This window comes from Prunus avium, chromosome 3, assembly GCF_965620075.1.
Source record: "Prunus avium chromosome 3, drPruAviu1.hap1.1, whole genome shotgun sequence".
NCBI classification, from domain to species: Eukaryota; Viridiplantae; Streptophyta; class Magnoliopsida; order Rosales; family Rosaceae; genus Prunus; species Prunus avium.
In genome coordinates, this window is record NC_142286.1 from 30,737,604 (window position 1) to 30,758,301 (window position 20,698).

The window sequence follows — 20,698 nt, forward strand, 5'->3', positions numbered from 1 at the left end:
TTTATTAAAATACACTTCATTCATTTAATTGATGTGGCATATGATATGGACATGCCACATCATGGATAAAAATGTGGTAAGTGTAGCCAAGATAATTTTTGTTGTTGTTGATACAAACAATATTCTACTTTAATTTAATCTAAACTATGGGGGAGGGAGATTCGAATTCGGGTGTAGAGTAGTGAGCAAATCCGATATAGCCAACTTGATTAAGCTAATGTATGCATAAATGTCAAGATTTGGACAAGAAAGATAGGAAACAAATGAATTTCAAATGATTCATCGCATGTAGTCATTTCAAATTTATTTCACATAGTTATTTCAAATACATTCATGTTGTTCTTGTTTTAGTAGCAAATTTGGCCTTGTTGCCAAATTTTCTTTCAAATTCCAAATGGAGCCTTATATTGAATGTATTTAAATAACTAGATGTAATACATTTGGAATGAATTTGAAATGACTATATTCAATGAGTCATTTGGAATCCATTTGTTTTCTTCATTTTCTTATTCAAATCTCGACATCCAAATGGACCTATCTTTTTTTGACACTTGAAATTCTGAGCTAGTTTTCAAAATTTAATGTATCATTAATCGAGTTGTGTTCATATTGAGAAAACTGGACACATGATAATAATCACGTGATATTAGAGCATCTACAATCATGCTCCCTTTTATTGTTAAAGTTCAATTAAAAATACACAAAAGTTATTTTAGGAGCTCTCCATAAAATTTGAACTCCAATCATACTCCCTAGTTTAAGGAGTCATAAATACTATAAATATTTTTTAATTCAATATAATTGGTCCATCTCTATACAAAATAATATTTAAAAAAATAGTTAGCATTAAGTAAAAGTTTAAATTATGCATAAAACAAAGCAACATTAAATTATAGGTAACCACTAGGAGTCCTTTCTCTCTTCTCAGATTTAGGAGCTCTTAGAGGTCTCCATATTTTTGGAGGTGGATAGGGAGCATGATTAGAATTGTATTTTTTTCAATTCCTCCCTAAAATTTGTCTAAGGAGGTGATTTGGAGAGCCCATTGTGAATGCTCTTACACTCGAGAGAGAAAATGAGAGAATGGAAAGATATACAACTCTAGAAAATGGATCTTTGATTTTCATTTACATATAGTTGCTCAGTCAAATCACATAAATTTACACAGCTGAGCAAAAGTTGACAAATTTAAGCAAATGAATTGCTAAAACCCTGCCCTCCTAAAAAAGAATAAAAGAAGATTAATCTCCGAATATTTCAAGTTCTCTGCGTTCCACTGAAAATTTGAATTAGCTTCTATTTCCGTCGCTTTCTTATTTTCTCAAAACATGCTCAAAACATAATTTTCTTTCAACTGATTCTCGTACCTTCCTTCCGATAGATGAATGAGACCTACAAATTTGAATATAAATATCCAACACAGAAGTTCAGCAGGCTCCAATTTCCAAATCCCTCTTTTAAAGGTTCCTGTTATATGAATTAAATGCTTGTTAGATTGGTTGCCTTGCTTAAAATAAATGATATTTAGAACCAAAAATTACAAAAACGTATACCCTTTATTAGAGGGAGACATCAGAGAATGGAGCTGAAGCTTTCAATAGGATCAGATTCTTCCAGCATGGAAGCTGCCTGGAAGCAGTCGATGGCGTCTGCTATTCGACCATCATCTCTGTGAATCATCCCCAAGTAATACCAAGCCTTTCGATTGTTAGGATCGATCCTTAATGCATCTGAGAGTAAGCTTCTTGCCACAGGCAATGCCACTGAGCCCATCTTTGACAGAAGAGCAGCAATCAAAATCTTGCACGGAACATAGTAGGGTTCTAGCAGAAGAGCATCAATATAGGCTGCTAGAGCTTCTTGAATTTGTCCACGTCCTTCTAAGATAACACCTAATATGATTGCACAGCAAGTAACTTAACAGTAAACATACCGTATCAAATTGCAGTGCTATATAAGAAAAAGGCTTTTATGCCATGATAGGCTCCCTAGTGTTAGAAGAGCTTGAAAGTGCTGTTAGGTCATATAGGCCCTTGTTTAAAACTAGCCCTTGAAAAGACATTTTGTCTAAAGTCAGCATTTTCGACAGGTCCACCACTTGCATTGTCATGTATATCACTTATCAAGAAGTACAATATAAATGCCTCAGAAATTCGTTAATGTAGTAGATGAGTTTAGTACTTGCCTTCCGTGTGCAGCGTTTCTGCAGAGTGCCGCTTTAGTTCGCTGGCTTTACTCAAACATATTTCTGCATCCTTCCAATGTGATAGGCTAGAGTATAAGTCTGACAAACCATGCCAAACTTCAAATTCATTGACTTTATCATCTTCAACCTATCAAAAAGAAAAGACCAACATAAACTTAAAGGGAACAACTTGTTAATCAGGACTTCCTACTAGTATATATTTTCATGTTGAGCAAGAATCTTTAACAAATAATTTCCGAGAAAGCAACTTAACCCAGCATTCAGTTACAAACCTCAAGATTTAAAAATTCAACTCCATAAAACAATCAGATACTTAAATTTCTAAAATCTAAACTACTATCACATTAAATTAAACCATTGTAGAAAGAAATGATTAATGGGCTAAACTTCCTCCCAGGACATTGCAGACTCACAATAATACCACTTTCCCACCGCTACCAATAATAGCTTAGGGCTGCATTTGGCAGAAATTTGAGTAGTGAAGAATGTAAAGCAGAAGTCAGAGTTTTAACCTGATTACTAATTCTGAGAGGCCCAAAAGATTTTCTTTGGGCTTGAACCAAAGCAAGAAGGTAACGATAAGTTTCAATTGCATCCATGGGTAATGATTGAGAGATTTTCAGCTTTGCTTTAAGCCTGAGCAATGGCCCTTGTTCCCATTTTGCGGTCTCATCCAAAGCAGCATCAGTGACCACGTGAGCCTCTGAATATCGCTGTTGAGCAGACAAAACAAGAGCAAGCAATCTCCAACCTTTTATTATGGAGCCCCCTGTTCGATCAATGAACTGTTTTGCATACCGCAAAGCAGCATTTAGATTCCGATGCTCTGCATATTGAACACCCAACTCAAAAATCAAATCTAAATTATTCTGCTCCAAAGCAATGGCTTCATTTAGCGCTTTCAGTGCTTCAGACTGAAGCCGGGACCTCTCAAAGTCAGAGGAAGAAACTGTTGCTTGTTTCCCCAAACAAAGACCCAACAAGCGAAGACCCACACCCTTTAAATGTTCATCCATCCCCTGAGCACTGCTAATAGCCCTTTGTGCATATCCCACTCCCTCAGCCGCAACATGGGAATCCTCGCTGCAGGTTTTGGCGGCTAATAACAATGCTGTGAGTTCATCTGGTCGTTCATGTTTGTGTAAAGACTTCCTTAATAGATTCAAAGCCTCGTTGTTGTGTCCTGCTCCACTATAACAAAGAGCTAATGAATTCCAACGATCAACACGGTGATATACTCCAGGCATGATCTCTTCCAGCTGCTTTGCTAAAACTGAAGTTTGGTTGCATAAAGATAATGCAAATGTTAGATGTTCCATAAGCGATGGGTCACATTTGGTTTTACCTAGGGATAACTTTCTCAAAAGGATCATCAAAAGCAGAATTGCTTCCTCCAGATTATTTTTAGGCACATATGAACCTTCAACCTGAACACCTAAACTGGGTGGACCAGCCTCTACTCCACTATACAACAAAAACACAGCGAATCCTTTCTGAATTCTTGCACAGCAGTCGTTGTCAAGGTTCCATTGACTAAGTAGGGCACGCCTGTAAGCAGATACTGCTTCATGATAGTAACCAGCTTGCTTCCAAAGCTCAGGAAGGAGCTCTACAGCTTGGCTGACTGTCTCTTGCAATCTACCATCCACTTGCGCATCATGTATGCCCTGATGGAAAATTTTTTCCACAGCATCAAGCACATTTTTGCATTCGCTAGCAGCCTCTGCAGACACATAAAACAAGGTTCCATTTGTACTCTAATTCAAACTTGAAAAAGTTAAAAAGAAAGGAAAACCATCATATCAATTGCTGGAACAGTACCCTACCAGTTAATCTCCCAAGCTTTTGAAGAGACTTGGATTTTAAGTATATTGCATCAAGAACGAGACTAGCAGCATGCTGTGAGACTGTATGTTGTGAGTCAGAACGAGATCGGCCCTTCCTTGAAGGTGTTTTCTCAGCAAGAGAAGGTTGCAATCGCTCTATGGCAGCTTGAAGATCGATGCCATCAAACACACGAAGTGCACCTTCTAGGTTACCTCTTTGGTACTCCAGCTTTCCAAGAAGGGCTCTTGCTTCCTGTAGATTATCATAAATCAATGTTTTTTTTATTGGATAAGTGATAACCAATCATCAAGCACTACTCTAACTTGTGCATATAGCCGTACAGACACAGATATAATTATGGAAAAGATGGTAAATTCCAGAATAAACCAAGATTTTAAATGACTAATACTTCAAATGATGAAATTATAAATGAATATCCTGGAATTATTTTTGTTATAATCTGAATCAGATTCCAAATTTCCGATGGACTGGGAAACATTAGGGCCGACACCTCAAGTATACTATAACCCCTGTTCTTAAAGGGGAGGAGGTACTGTTAGGTCCATAGGTCATACAAAATTTTTACACAAAAATAAACAGATGATAAGCATAGAATAACCTCAAAATTGAGCGATAACCCTTCTCGTAATGAAGATTCTGCCTCCTGAATATTTCCTTCATCAAGCTTGGCCTGAACATCTGTTGCTTTCATGGAATTCCCATTTGCAGAGAATTCAATCACCATGCCTTCTTCATACTCGCCAGATTCCATGGCGTGGCTTCCTACTCTTCCTCACCTTATTCCACAAATTTCACTTTTGTCCCGGTCTTTTATCCATTCAACACTTAGCTGACAAATAAATAAAATGCTGCAGTTCTTAGAAATTGAACATACTTCAAGTATAAAAACTAACTATTTGTGTAACAAAATTCAGCAACACATTTCATCTTAATTATGCTCAAATATATGACTAAAAACCTATTCCCTTTCCGAAAATTTCTCAGCAACCAAACAGATGGTTTAGTATAACATTAATGATATCTAGGTAATCTACACATTTACGTAACAGAAAATTCCAGGGGTAAACTACCAATCTTTAGATCCAATGTAATCCAATTAAACTGAAAAAGAAAATTTGAAGTTATAGGTAATGCTGGGTTGCTAAGAAAATGTAAGAATTGGGAAGAAAAGTAATAAAAAATACAAATTTACAGAGCTTTCACAATGCGGGGTCCAAATAGCAACATTTTCAGTCAATATTCAATGAGGTGACACAAAATTTTCGAAAGAGCGGAAGAACACCAGTTACAAACGCAGCACTCATAATTTCGTTTCAACTCGTTTTCATTACACAGTCTTCCATTTTCTTTCGTTTTTTCTTTAAATTTTCCCATCAAGCAAACAGCTTTGAAATGCCTAATGCGTTGTGATTGTTACCTTGCCGGTTGCATCAGATTCAGATCACGGTTTGCTGAAAATGACGGAAGCTTGAAATTGAGCGGTGGAATGTGACAGGTGGGGAATCAGCTACAACGACATTTTTGATGTGTGAGAAAATTCAGGGCTTTGTGAGGTTGAGAGACCTGAGAGAGAGAGAGAGAGAGAGAGAGAGAGAGCGATGTGTGATCTGAATGTTAAACTATTCATTTAATGGTTTTTTGGAGCTACAACCATATAATAACGTTCTTCTTCTTCTCCTTCTCCTCCTTCCTCTTTATTTTATTTCATTTTGGGGGTAAATCTGAAGTTTAAAATGGATTGTCAGCGGAAAAAAGGAAAAAATTATTAAAATGGGTAATTCCCTAAACTTTTAATTTTATTTTAAATTAAAAATATATTATTAATTACATTCATCTAATACTGATAGTCAACTCACGGACTTAATAAAATAAACAAATCAGTATTTAAAAGAATAATATATATATATATATATATATATATATATATATATATAAAGCAAAAGGCAAAGATTTACCAGAAAATGCCCTTAGTTAATGCAAACATTAAGAATTAAAATTATTAATTAAATGAGGATAATATGGTAAATTCACACTTTTTCATATTAAAACAAATTAAAATTAAAGGAAAAATCAGATAATGGATCATATTTTTATGGAACACAACTACCTATTATTATTTTTAATTCTAAAATAAATTTAATTTTTTTAAAAAAAGGGAGGCTAGTGAAATACTAAACAACAATTTAATATAAATTAATAAGTTGGTACTGGAATATGATTATGTTGTATAAACTCATCCATCTATATTATAACACTTAAACTAATTATATTATGTGATCGTATTTCAATATTATACAACAAGTCCAAAGGGCCGAGCATAATGTTTAACTATTTCAAAACTTACTTATTAATTTGAAAGAAATCATAAAATTAAAATAATTAGAGTAAAATTGGCAATGTCTTTGACCTTTTTAAGGCTTTACCAAATTATTTTCAATTTCTTCTTTTGCTTTCTTTTTTCTTTAAATTACCTGATTGATAGAGAGAAGAGGCCACAGATGAAAAGCCCAACGTGCCTCCAAAAGAGCCCAAAGCCAGCAGTTGCCCAGCAACGGTTGGGTTTTTACCAGTCGGTCCCGCTCTAAACAAGATAAGATTTTTGTCAAAAATATGCTACAGGCTTCTGCTCCAACAGCTTCTTCAGAAATTCCCTTAAAACTTCATTCATGCTTGGCTTTTCTCTGAGCACTTCTGAGAGACGAAACCCAGAAAAGAAATGCCTCAAACCCTTTTCTTAAAGCCCTTCATTTCAGCTCCTTTGGATAATTGGAGGTTTGTTTTTCCTTCATCCCCTTTTGCTAAACCCTTGTAAAACCCCTAAAAACCCATACTTTCATTTGAGCATCTGTGTTTTATTTCAGCTTCTGAGTTTGCATTCTTGATGCTCTGTTTGGTTACTTGTATAATTTGGGGGGATAACATTGAGTTTTTGAGGTTCAGGGCTGTAGCTTTTTACTTTGAAAGTGAAGTGAGAATTATTTTACTACATTTTTTAGCTAATGTTTTCTCTCGGCAGCCAAACAGGGGGTTGTGGTTAACTAAATTTTCTATTTTGATTCAAAATTCTGAAAGATATGAGTACATAGTATGATTTTTCTTGATGGGGTTGAAGATGAAATTGCTGTTTTTGTATGCCTCTGGAGTATGCTATCATTTTTGAAGACGTGCAACCGTAAATTATGAATGTTTGAGTATAATTAGATTAATTTATATCTACCTAGTGGCATTGTTGTGCAATTGAATTTCTCTGCAATGTGGCCTTTGGCTTGCTTGCTCCACTGGATGTATAGATATTTGTACTTTTACATTGTCATCAACCTGGGAAAGTCGGGCTTTTGCATAGAAATGACTAGTCTGAGAACTCTCTATCTGATGGTTTATGTGTTCATTGTGGTATTGATAAATAACAATGTGAATTTTTGTATCCAGTAAATTGAAAGCGTGCACAAATTCTATTGGTTCCAATGTCAAGGTGCGTGGAAGAGTGGGGGTAGTTTGTATGGGTATGCTGGCACCAAGAAAGTTCTTGCAGAAAAGGAAGAAAGTAGAAGTTTTCAAAGATGCTGCGGATGAAGCTGAGCAGAAGAACTGGAGGAGACTGATGAATGAAATTGAAGAGACAGGTTCTGCTGTTTCTGTGCTCAAAAGTGAAAGGCTCAAGGACAAGACTATTCCTAAGGATCTTGTACTTGGAACTTTGGTCAGATTCAAGCAACTGAAAAAATGGAACCTTGTCAGCCAGGTATGTAGAGATGCACTTTTTTTGTGCTGCAACAGAAAAGATTTGGTTACTTCTTAAAAGTCAGTTAATTCTTTCTGAGGATGACAAGTTGTAGCCAAATAGTAAATTAATCTATGCTGACGTCATTCTTAGTTTAGGCGGAGGAAAAGGGTATTTTCTGTGTGCAATATAGTATGAATATTTCAATTAGTGGGGGCAGCTTCCCTGTAGGAATGGCTTATAGGTTGGATCAGATAAATTTCTTGATTAATCATTTAGGGCATCCTGCATATTGTAGACAAACCAATCAGATAAATTACATGGATAGGATGTTTTGTTTTTCTTGTAAATCATTCATTTTCTGAGCTCATTACTTTTAGTGCTTGATTTGCTTTGATGTTCAAATCTCTTGTTTGCTTATGTCCTTTGTCTTCTAGATTCTTGAATGGCTCCAAACTCAAAATTGGTGGGACTTCAGCAAAATGGATTTCCTGATGCTTATAACAGCTTATGGAAAGCAAGGGCACTTCAATGGAGCTGAGAAGGTTTTAAGTTTGATGAATGAGAAGGGAATTCCACCAAGTGTAATATCTCATACTGCTCTTATGGAAGCATATGGAAAAGGAGGCCGATATAACAATGCTGAAGCAATATTTAAAAGGATGCAGTCTTCTGGCCCTGAACCGTCTGCTGTGACTTATCAAATAATACTAAAAATATTTGTTGAGGTAATATCATCTTTAATTCCTTAGCCAAACGTGTGGATGTCCCTAAACGTTTATATTAAATCTTAACTATAAATTTTCAATTTAGTGCTACACTATTTTGATGATGCTTATATTAGGTCAAGTATAGCAAATTTTCCTTTTCATTTTATGGTTTAATGAATGGAAGCTATATTTCAGTAAGTTCTATTCTTTTGAAATATAGGTACCAATTGAATGATCTAGGTTATAACCTCAGTGCGGTCTATGTCTGGCCTTAATTTATAAAGTTGTTCAAATTTGCAACAAGATTACTTTAAAGCTTTTTTAGTAGAAATAAAAAAGTGAACACGAAGCAAAGTAGATGATATTTGCTTTAAAATTTATTTTTGAATATATGTTTTTTGTTTCTCTTTTGTCTCTTGAATGATTTGCTTTAGACAAATAGGTGCTGCTGTATCTAGAATATGATTTGCTTGCTGTAATCTTTCTAATAGTTTGTTGAGCAATATGCATGCTTTCATTGGAGAGTCATTCTACCTACCTCAAAAGAGTACCTTGAAATACTGCAGGGATGTAAGTTCAAGGAAGCAGAAGAAATTTTTGAGACCCTTTTGGATGAGGGAAAATCACCTTTGAAGCCAGACCAAAAGATGTTCCATATGATGATTTATATGTATAAGAAGGCCGGGAGTTATGATAAAGCTCGTAAGATGTTCGCATTGATGGCTGAGAGAGGGGTTCAGCAATCAACGGTTACTTATAATAGCTTAATGTCATTTGAAACTAATTACAAGGAAGTTTCAAAGATGTATAACCAGGTAAATTTTGTGAAAGTATCTTAATAATTATTCATATAGCTCGCAAGAGCATGCTGAACAGTTCCTATTAGAGTATGCTTTAGAATTGTAAAATAATCTTGCAGCACTAATTGCCTGGTCTGTTCTCTTAAGCATCATTGGTTGAATTATGATCAGGATAGAAGAATGCGCTTCCTTTCTGGTCAAGAATCACACCTTTATCCATTCCTTGCAGCCTTCTTTCTCAAGTCTGCACATTTATCGTGATTTTTTCCAATGGCTTTATTCATGAGGCTTGCTTTGGTAGGGACCTAATCTGTTATCATGTGTACACGTTAAAGGTTTCCCAGCCTCAGCAGCAAGAGCTTTGTGGTTTAGTAGTCATGCATGACCTTTTTTTTTGGTAGAATTTTTTAAATATTTATTAATATAAATAAAAAATAAAAAATAAGTTTTAAATTAAATTGTTTGTAGAGAATGAAAGGGCTTCTCCTTATCCATTGTTCTTGTCGCATATCAGGCATGTAGTTTTTTTCTTTGAAGTGTGCCCAGTTTATACAACATATCATTCAAAGGGCAAAAACTGGCTTACATATATTATGCATATAAATGAAAAGTGGAAAAGGATGCCTTTTATTATCTGCCAGCTTTAACAAGGATTTTGAATGGTCGACAAGCACACATGAAAGTCATCATTCTGTATCATTCAAAAAGAAATTTGCCAAATATTAATGATCAAGAAGACTTAAAAATATTTTATTTTTCCCCTTCCCCTTCCCCATGCTTATCTTGTTAATTTGTTTTCCTGAAATTCGTACCAACTATTCACCTGAAGTTCCATAACCTAAATATCAAGGTTTTCAAGTGATCAGCTTTATTGTTAATTATAAAATTCATCAGAAATTAACGGTAACTTCAAATGGTAGATGCAAAGAGCTGGTCTCCGACCTGACGTAGTGAGCTATGCCTTACTCATTAGTGCTTATGGGAAAGCTAGAAGAGAGGAAGAAGCCTTAGCCGTTTTTGAGGAGATGCTTGATGCTGGTGTCAGGTACTTAGGCTCAATGCTGCTTATTCTATTGATACAGGGAGCCAAAGTATTTGAAAGTTGAATATGTGAGGAACTGATTCATATTCTTAATTCAACTTGTTTATTTAATTCAAGCTTGCAAAACTCAATGAAGCTGACATGGTCACTTGGCTCCTCTGCTTGTGTTCTGCATAAATTATTGTAATGAAATGAATTTGCAAGTTGATGTATCATCATCTACAAAGGTTATATTTAAATTGTACTGGTTTTTGCAACAAGGCCAAGCTGTGGAAAGTAGACACCGGCAGGCCAATTTATGCTACACACAATTTACTTTTGGCTGAATTCTTGTTGCCAATTCCTTACCATTGATGAAAACTATAATCTCCGCCATTCTTTCTGTTTTGCAGACCAACCCCGAAAGCTTATAACATTTTGCTTGACGCATTTGCAGTATCAGGAATGGTGGATCAAGCTCGAACTGTTTTTAAGAGCATGAGAAGGGACAGGTATACTTCTCAGTACCTGCATGTTGATTATGCTATATTCAGAGATGAGTTGCACTTGCTAAAAAATTAGTTTCCATATATTCAAAATTCTTGTTTTGGTTCTAGAAAGATTTCTATTGTGCTTATTATTAGTGGCAGTAAATGACAACTGAGTACTTTGTGCACTCTTTTTAGGATAAGACCTTGTAAGGAAAACTGGAAAAGGAAAAGTTTCAACTATAAAATATTTACATAATATCTTTTTCTTATCTGCTTTATCATGTTCAGAAGATTGCAAATAAGTGCTTAGTGACATTGATTGATTATAATAGGGGTGGACCTGTTAGTTGGGTCCACATATCATAGAAGTCTTGGATTTGAAAGTTATAGTTAATTGATGTTTCCACTGTAGTAGGGGAACTTGGATGATGTCAGTATATCATACTTGTTGAGATATTTAAAAAGTATCATGTGCAAGCATGCTTTTTATGTGACATTTTTTTTCATTTCTTTATGCCCATGTATTCTTCCACCCATCTGCCTGTTTGGCCGTCCTCTTCACCTAGATTTTCTTTTTTGGTTATTTTTTGTCTGTATATGTGTTCAAGCATGTATATGAACTTACTAAATTTTCTGCATACTGATCACCATTGGATCAGATTGTAAATTCTACAAACCAGTCAACAACTCAATGTTTTATTGGATTCGATTGGAATCCATCAGTCCATTTCTCTCACTTCTTCTCTCCCTTCACTGATTATCTTCACATGTATTTTCCGAATTAAATACCTAGGTCTTGAATGAACCTTATGATTCTACTGTCTGTTAGAACCATGGATTTTTAGGTTGTAACTTCATGTATCTAACTCAACAAGAATGTGGTCTGTTGACAGAATCATTAAAGACATGATTTTGTAGGAGTGTAGAAATAGCCATATTTATGACGGTAATACCTATCCCTAAAAATGTACTGTCTATAATCTGGATAGTGAACCCTCTATATTTGTTTGCTTTTCTTCAGGTATAAACCTGATCTTTGCTCTTATACGACTATGTTATCAGCATATGTAAATGCATCTGATATGGAGGGTGCTGAAAAGTTTTTCATAAGAATAAAACAAGATGCACTTAAGCCCAATATCGTCACTTATGGAACCTTAATCAAAGGGTATGCTAAGACAAATAATATAGAGAAGATGATGGAGAAATATGAGGAAATGCAGGCAGCTGGTGTCAAACCAAATCAAACAATCTTAACGACAATCATGGATGCATATGGCAAGAACAGAGATTTTGGCAGTGCTGTTGTTTGGTACAAGGAAATGGAAACCTGCAGGCTTCCACCTGATCAGAAAGCAAAGAATATCCTTTTATCTTTGGCGAAAACCGCAGAAGAACAGAAGGTAGCTAACCAAGTTGTAGGGAATTTGGATCAGTGTAGCAATGAACAAGGAGGTACGAAGTTTTCAGTGCATGTTGATGAGAATGATAGCGAGGATGACGATGAGAATGATAGCGAGGATGACGATGAGGACGATGAGGACAATCATGATGATGAATTAGATGGTCCTTCACAGGTCACTTCATCTTGTGATGAACAAAAACATGAACTGATTTATTTAAATGGTGATAATGAGAAAAACCTTGACGGCTTACTTAAAGTTGCTGATTTGTAAATTTGGGGGGTACTCTATTTTGTGGTATAGTTACATTACTGAGGCCTTATTATTATTATTATTCATGCAAGAATATCAGTTGAGAGTTATTACGTGGAAATAGAATTCTTCCACACCAGCTTAGTGGCATTTAAGTAACAGTTTACTGCTTTTGGCTTCGGATTGCTTGTGAACTATATAGGCTCAGAATTCAGGCCACCTTTGATCGCGCTTCTATTGGCAGTGAGATGGGTGGAGAACAAAATGGAACCGTTTGAGTTTTGTCAGGCTTATTAATGTGCATTTTTGGAATTCATAGTTTTGTGATTCAAGTGTGGCAGCTTCTTCTCAAGTTATGTCTTTCAGCAAAAGCAAGGTAGTATAGTTCTGAATGTGACATATTCATCAGAGCAGAAACTATTACTGTTCGATTCTGTGAAACAAATAGGATGGTTTTCTTTCCCTTATATCATCAAAATTGGCAACAATCTAATTGGTTGTATACAATACAGGGGAAGAAGATACAAACTTCTAGTCTAAATCTCGTTGACCATGCTATGTCAAAACACAGGAATTCATACATGAACCGCAGGTGAAATAAAGTTTTGAAAACCTCCATGGCCTTATACATCGGTCAGCGAGTCTGGTATTTCTGCAGATTTCTTCAATCGATCAGCTGCTTTTTCAACCTACAAAAGCATGGTGATTAGTGATAGGTTGATCAAATGCAGTCCATGTTGACTATATACGCCAAGATAAGATAATACTTCAATCAAAATTTAAATGACCTCAGTATCCCAATTTGTTCTGGCGGTGAGAATAATTAGAGTTACTGTTTGTAGAAAAACTCCAATAATCATCCCCCACCAAATACCCTGAAAAAGGTAAAATGAATGCATCATGTTCTATCACTCACAAAGAAATAGCTTTACTTTCACAAGAGTGAGGGAGAGATTGAACTTACTGCTACTCCCATGTTGGTTTTGAAGCCAAGAACACATCCGATTGGAAGACCAATAATGTAGTAGCAAGTCAGGTTAACATAGGCCACAACAGCTTGCCATCCACTTCCAATTGCCACCCCTGAAATTCCAGAGTTAAATTAGAAATGATGCCTCACAATGCCTGCAGACCTGGTTTGTTCATCTACTCCTTTTGTCACATATCAGTACCTGAGAGTATAGGTTGAATGCCATTCAAGAAAACAGAGATGGCCAGCAATGGGGTTAAATCAGATACTGCCGCGATAACTTCTGAATCACTCGTAAAAAGCTTGCTTAATCCAACTTTAAAAATCAATATAATTGCACTGAAGACTATGCTAATCAGTATGCTGGTCCCGTTCACAACAAACACTGAAAATTTGGCCACCTTTGCATTACCAGCACCTAGCTCATTACTGACTCGAACACTGCATAACCAATGTCTTGTTATCAATAAAGAAAATTATAATTCGTGATTAAGAAATAAACATTCCTAAGAGCATTTTACTTGTCACAAACCTGGCTGCTGCACTTAGGCCTAACATAAATTGCATGTCCCAGTTCAAGTAGTTCATGCTGGAATTTCATCACATCAGAAAATGTAAAGTTAGACAAACAATGTGGGTTAAACAATTGAGCAAATTGACTGATAAAAGGAAAAGCTTAAATGGAATGCTTTAACACTAGACATACCAAATAGAAATGGAGTCTAGAGCAATTGTAGGATTGGAGAGAAGCCCTGATATCAGCACCAGCCCCTGGTTGTACCATATCTCCAAGCTACATTAATGCATGACCAAACCCAAGAGTTATTTGAAAGGTAAAAACAAGTGTTTTTTTTTAGTACAAATGATTGGGAGAGGGGGGTTTACACAAATATTCATTGGGTATCTGGGGTTTTCGAACTTCTAAACACATGGGTGGAGGTGAAAGAGCTCAATCAACTGAGCTATACCCCACTAGTGAAAGGTAAAAAAAATGTGTTTGCAAATGAGATGTGCAGTAAAAAAAAAAGGGGGAGAAAAGGGTTAAAATGTGACACTTACCAGAGCATAATAGCAGAAGAAAGAGTTAACTTAAAATAAGGCCAAATTCCTTTGAAGGCATTCCAAGAGAAGCCAGTCCAAGTTTCCTTGCACTTGGGGCTTAGAATAATGTAAAGTCCATATGTAATGACAAGAAGCCACCAAGAGAGGCTGAGAGTAAGAGCAGCCCCCAGTAGGCCATATTCCACAACATAAACCACCAACCAAGTGAGAAGAATGTGGATGAGGAAAACCCCCACAGACATGTAAGCCAAAGGGTTGACAATGTTTTGTGCTTGAAGGAACCTCTGTTGGGGGCAGTTTATTGCAAATGCATAAAGCTGAGGAATTATGCCCCTTGCAAACACTTGGCCCTGCAATGCTATGTCTTCTGCCTGGCCTATGGCTATAAGTATTGGACCTGACCACCAATACAGAAATGTAAGGAGGACTGCTGCTCCCAAGTGCAAGATGATTGCTTTTTGGCATATGATGCCCATTTCTGGCAATTTTCTGGCTCCAAATGCTTGCCCACACACAGTTTGCACAGCACTAGCCATTCCCAACTTTTGATTCAAAAGCAAGAAAAAAAAAAAGTTCAACCACAAAATAGAAAAAGTAAAAAAACATAGAGATACATATAACTTATTTGGTACATTAGTTTGGGATACTTACCATAATCCCATAAGCAAGACCTTGAATTCCCACACTAGCAATAGAGGCTCCAGCCAGCTCCAAGGCACTCAAATGGCCACAAAACATGAGGGTGACAAAGCTGAGCATGTAATTAAATATGGAGACAATGATAGACGAACCAGATAAAATCCAGAGCAGCCTTGACTCCCATGCCACCAGTCTAGGCCACCATCGGACCGCCACAGGCTGGTGGTCCAGAAACTCTTCAATGGCAGCGGACGACAAGCCAGGTATCTGGGAATGTGAGTCAAGTCCGAGCAGCAGCGGCTGGTACTCCCCCGCCGACCCCATGGGTATGTCAGCCCGACGTGCCACTACTGCTTGAGGGTTGTCCAGCTCTGTGTGTGTGAGAGTATGCTTGTGTTACTTGGAAGAGGCAGAGTGAGTAAATTTATATGATGTTACATTATGTACAAATATAAGAAGGGAAAGTAGAAAGCTTAGGGTCTTAACTACCTTTCAAATTGTTTGGTACCCACCGGCTCATTCATCCGTTACATAAGCAAGAGATATTTAGCTGCAACTACCTATTTTGTGGTCTACAAATTACACCAAACCAAAACCCATGTAAAGTCAAATGTGGCATTTGAACTTTGAAGGCTCCGAGCAGTGCTTTGTTAAATGCAAGCTGAATATGTCACTTGTAGCCTGATAGGTTGGTGGGGCTCATTTCAGTTTCTTGTGCTGGTTTGTATTGGAGAACTTATTGTATTGATTATGGAGTGGACCCAGACACCTTTGACAAAGAGTTTCTATTCAGTGTGGGTTAGGTCAACACGTGTACCTAATATGGTCAGTAGAAATTTTGTATATAAATTAAAATTTGGGATTTGTTTCTGATTAGCAGTTAATAATTTTGATTAGGTAAAAAATGTTTACTGAGTTATGTAGATGGGCACGTGCACCTTCACAAGTCACATGACAGCTTTAGGATTCTAGGATTCTTGTAAAAAATACCCTACTTGAAGGTGGAGAGAATCTCAGAAGCAGAGCCGTTTCATGGGCTCTGCGAGCTGACCGCACAGGGCCTCCAAAACTTAGGGGCCTCCAAATGTTCTGCTTAATTATAACATATATTATATATATATATAAAACAAAAGGCAGATAATAGTAAAATATTCAAAATAGTAGAAAATGTTATTGGTTATTGTAAAACATTAAAAATTGAAATTATTAATTAAATGAGGATAATATGGTAAATTTAAACTTTTTCATATTAAAAAAAATTAAAATTGAAAGAAAATCAAATAATGAATTCTATTTTTATAGAACACAACTACCCATTATCTTTTTAATTCTAAAATAAATTAAAAAAAATTTAAAAGCAAGTTTGTGTTCCCCGGGTGCTCTCCTCTCCCATCCCAAGTTCCCAACGTTGCTTTTCCCAAATCCTTTCTTCTTTTCTTTGACCAAATCGTTTCTTTACTCGTTCTTTCCAACTTCTTCTTTGCCAACGCCAAAACGTGCTCTGCTCCTCCATCTCTCTCCTATTAAAAATCATGTCTTGTATTTGGAATATGAAGCCATGATTGCAAGAAGAAACCTAGAAGAGAGGAAGAAGCCTTAGCTGTTTTTGAGGAGATGCTTGATGCTGGTGTCAGGTACTTGGACTCAATGCTACTTATTCTATTGATACAGGGAGCCAAAGTATTTGAAAGTTGAATATGTGAAGAACTGATTCATATTCTTAATTCAACTTGTTTATTTAATAGAATAAAACTACTTTGTTACTCTTTCAAAAGTTTTCCTTTCCAAGTTAAGCTATTGTCCTAAACACTACCAACCATTTTCTAAACCTCTTCTCCCTTAAACTAACAGTGGTATCAGAGCTCGTTCCGATCAACCTTGAGAGTTGGTTCACTCTAGTCCTCCATCATGTCTACCACTAGTCAGAACTCTAACCCTCTTTCTATTTTCACCGGAGAAAACTATGAATTCTGGAGTATTAAAATGAAACCTATTTTATGTCTCAAGATTTATGGGACATAGTTGATAGTGGCTTCAATAATCCAGAAAATCCAACCGTGGAATAGTTGAGGCAACTAAAGAAGGATCAACAAAAAGATGGAAAGGCCTTATATGCCCTGCAACAAGCCTTGCATGATACGATTTTTCCAAGGATCATGGGAGCCACAACTGCAAAGGAATCATGAAATACCTTAAAGGAGGAATTTCAAGGCAATGTCAAGGTACGTGCAGTTAAACTACAAACTTTGAGAAGAGAGTTTGAAAACATTAAAATGAAGGATTCTGAGACCACACAAGACTATTATGCTAAAATAAAAATAAAAATAAATCAATTAAGAGAATATGGAGAAAATATTAATGATTCAAGAATTGTAGAAAAAAAATACTCGTAAGTCTTCTTGATAAGTACTGTATGATACTTTTGTTATTGCCATTGAACATACAAAAGATTTCACTAGTCTGTCAGTGACAGAATTAATGGGCTCTCTTGAAGCATATGAGAAAAGACTAAGTAGGCGAAATGAAAATTTAGTAGAAAGCGCCTTTCAGTCAAAACTAAATTTAAGGTCTCAGAAAACTAAAGAATGGGCAAGGAAATTTGGAGAAAGTTCTAGAAGAGAAGATTATAAATCCAATAAGAATTGGGGAAATAGAAAAGAAATAAAGGAAAGAAAAAACTATCCTCCATGCGGGGAGTGTAAAAATACAAACCACCTAGAAAAATATTGTTGGTTCTGTGGCAAGCCCAAATGTTGAAATTGTAAAAAATTTGAGCACATAGAAAAAGACTGTCGGACCAAGAACTATCAAGCCAATTACTCAGAAAAAAGTGAGAAGAATGAGCATGTGTTTTATGCTAATCAAGCCACACCATAAGGAACCAACAAGAAATGGTATATTGATAGCGGTTGTAGTAACCACATGACTGGAGATGAAAGCATCTTCTCCAATATAGACAAGTCCGTAAAATCCCAAGTAAAACTGGGAAATGGAACACTGGTGGAGACAAAAGGAAATGTACAATCTCTATCCAAACTAATAAGGGAACTAAATATATTAAAGATGTTCTACTAGTACCTAGCCTGGAGCATAAAAGTGTTGGACAAATGATTGAAAATGGATACCCTCTGCACTTTTCTAGAGACTCCTGCACAATATTCGATAAAAGAAATAAAAATCACATAATAACAAAAGTAAGGATAGAAAATAGAAATTTTCCTATCCAATGGCAATTTGTAAAAGCCACAGCCATGAAAGCAGAAGTTGATGAGAGACCTTTAATTTGGCCACTTTAATTTTTATGCACTAAAAACTCTTTATCAAAAGAATATGATGAGAGACCTTCCAAACATAAAAGAGATCCATGATGTCTGTGAAGGTTGCCAATTTGGCAAACAACATCGACAAGCATTTCCATCTGGAAAGGCTTGGAGAGCTAAGGCCTTGTTGGAACTTGTTCACACAGATGTTTGTGGACCTATGAGGACTTCATCTCTGGGATTAAAGCAAGTATTTTATCCTGTTCATAGATGACTATACTAGAATGACATAGGTTTATTTTCTACGAGAAAGATCAGAAGTATTTAATATCTTCAAAAAATTCAAAACCCATGTCGAAAAACAAAGTGGCCATTATATTAAAACTCTAAGAAGTGATAGAGGAAAAGAATATACCTCTAAAGAATTCAACAAATTTTGTGTAGATGAAGGAGTAGAGCATCAACTAACAGTTGGCTATGGTCTTGAACAAAATGGAGTCTCAGAAAGAAAAAATAGAACTGTCATGGAGATGGCAAGATCCATGATATTTGAAAAAGGCTTGCCAAACATATTCTGGGCAGAAGCTGTATATACAATAGTATACTTGCTAAATAGATGCCCAACAAAAACATAAGGCAAGGCTAGCTAGTAGCTAAAGGCTACTCACAGCAGCCAGGCATAGACTACAACGAGACCTTCACACCAACTGCAAGACTTGACACTATAAGAGCATTGGTAGCACTAGCAGCTCAAAAGAAATGGAGAATTTATCAGCTAGACGTAAAGTCTGCATTTCTAAATAGAGAGCTCGAAGAAGAAATATATGTGGAGCAACCACAAGGATTTATTGAGTAAGGAGGAGAAGATAAAGCACTCAAGCTAAAGAAAGCCTTGTACAGACTCAAGCAAGCCCCACAAGCATGGAACAACCGCATAGACAAGTACTTCATCAACGCAGGCTTCATGAGGAGCAAAAGCGAGCCTACTCTCTACACCAAAACTCAAGGTAATTTCGATATCTTGATCATCTCTCTGTATGTGGATGATCTCATTTACATTGGAAACAATGAAGAAATAATTCAAGAGTTCAAAAAAGATATGATGAAAACATTTGAGATGAGTGACCTTGGGTCGATGCACTACTTTTTGGGCATTGAAATAAACCAAGAAGAAGACGGAATCTTCATATGCCAAAAAAGTACATTGAGAATCTTTTGAAAAAATTCATGATGTACGGGTGCAAGACTGTGGCTGCTCCACTTATCAGCAATGAGAAATTAAGAAAGGAAGATGGATCAAGTAAAGCTGATGAATCAGTTTACAGAAGTCTCATTGGGAGCTTACTATACTTAACAACAAGACCCGACATCATGTACGCGACAAGCTTACTATCAAGATTTATGCAAAATCCAAGCCAAATACACTATGGAGCAGCAAAGAGAATATTAAGATACTTGCAAGGCACAATTGACTATTGCATGTGGTATAAGCCTACCACAGATCCAAGACTATTTGGCTACACAGACAGTGATTGGGTTGGATCAGTGGATGACATGAAAAGCACATCAGGCTATGCATTTACAATTGGGTATGGTATATTTTCATGTTCATCAAGAAAACAAGATACCGTGACACAATCATCAGTAGAAGCCCAGTATGTAACAGCAATAAGTTCAGCATGCCAAGCTATTTGGCTTAGAAGAATATTTGAAGATATGGGAGAGTGCCAAATAGAAGCTACTGAAATACTTTGTGACAACAAGTCTGCTATAGCAATGGCAAAGAATCCAGTGTTCCATAGCAGGACAAAGCATATTGCCATCAAGCATCACTTCTTATGAGAAGTCTCAACAAACAAAGAAGTAGAGCTCAAGTACTGCAAGACAAAGGAGCAAATCACAGACATCTTCACTAAGGCACTTCCAAGACCAACATTCGAAATGCTACGAAACATGCTCGGAATCACACAAAAGTGCATTTAAGGAGGAGTGTTAAACATTAATGCATATTTGGAGGAGATTTTTACAAGCTAGCAGAATTTTCTAGAATAATTTAGAATGCAAAGTCTTTGGTTGTATTCCCTAAACACTAGTCAGTTGAAGCTAGTAGAAAGCTCTAGTAGAAACTACAATATGTGGCTGAAAACAAGGTCTTAAATATTGATAGTTTCGGAAATATCGGTGGTTCAAAAACACAGAAAATATCGGGAAAATATTGATATCGATAAAAATTGAATAAAAACCATGGAAATTGTGATAAATACATGGAAATTTTTAATGAAACTTTAGAAGAAGTTTATTTAGTCAATCATCTA

General features: G+C 36.2%; 3 protein-coding genes and 1 pseudogene across 3 annotated transcripts; 2 read left to right on the forward strand and 2 right to left on the reverse strand.

The window, feature by feature from the left end:
• Positions 1-1,081: 1,081 nt before the first annotated feature.
• NPG1 (tetratricopeptide repeat (TPR)-containing protein) lies at positions 1,082-5,727 on the reverse strand. The gene is made up of 7 exons (XM_021969201.2): positions 5,472-5,727; positions 4,653-4,883; positions 4,033-4,285; positions 2,719-3,929; positions 2,186-2,333; positions 1,554-1,892; positions 1,082-1,467 (listed from the first exon to the last, which is right to left on the reverse strand). The coding sequence occupies exons 2-6, from the start codon at positions 4,803-4,805 to the stop codon at positions 1,573-1,575; spliced, it is 2,085 nt and encodes a 694-aa protein (XP_021824893.2). The 5' UTR covers positions 4,806-4,883; positions 5,472-5,727; the 3' UTR covers positions 1,082-1,467; positions 1,554-1,572.
• A 909-nt stretch (positions 5,728-6,636) lies between these two features.
• LOC110765930 (Tetratricopeptide repeat (TPR)-like superfamily protein) lies at positions 6,637-12,562 on the forward strand. Its single transcript, XM_021969174.2, has 7 exons — positions 6,637-6,826; positions 7,484-7,796; positions 8,213-8,503; positions 9,052-9,300; positions 10,206-10,330; positions 10,720-10,818; positions 11,819-12,562. The coding sequence occupies exons 1-7, from the start codon at positions 6,771-6,773 to the stop codon at positions 12,471-12,473; spliced, it is 1,788 nt and encodes a 595-aa protein (XP_021824866.1). The 5' UTR covers positions 6,637-6,770; the 3' UTR covers positions 12,474-12,562.
• A 295-nt stretch (positions 12,563-12,857) lies between these two features.
• Positions 12,858-15,543, reverse strand: LOC110765932 (protein DETOXIFICATION 41). The gene is made up of 8 exons (XM_021969177.2): positions 15,136-15,543; positions 14,482-15,026; positions 14,129-14,215; positions 13,955-14,011; positions 13,625-13,863; positions 13,417-13,535; positions 13,241-13,327; positions 12,858-13,141 (listed from the first exon to the last, which is right to left on the reverse strand). The coding sequence occupies exons 1-8, from the start codon at positions 15,445-15,447 to the stop codon at positions 13,076-13,078; spliced, it is 1,512 nt and encodes a 503-aa protein (XP_021824869.1). The 5' UTR covers positions 15,448-15,543; the 3' UTR covers positions 12,858-13,075.
• A 4,070-nt stretch (positions 15,544-19,613) lies between these two features.
• On the forward strand, positions 19,614-20,225 carry LOC148295920 (secreted RxLR effector protein 161 pseudogene; annotated as a pseudogene).
• The last annotated feature ends 473 nt before the right edge of the window (positions 20,226-20,698 follow it).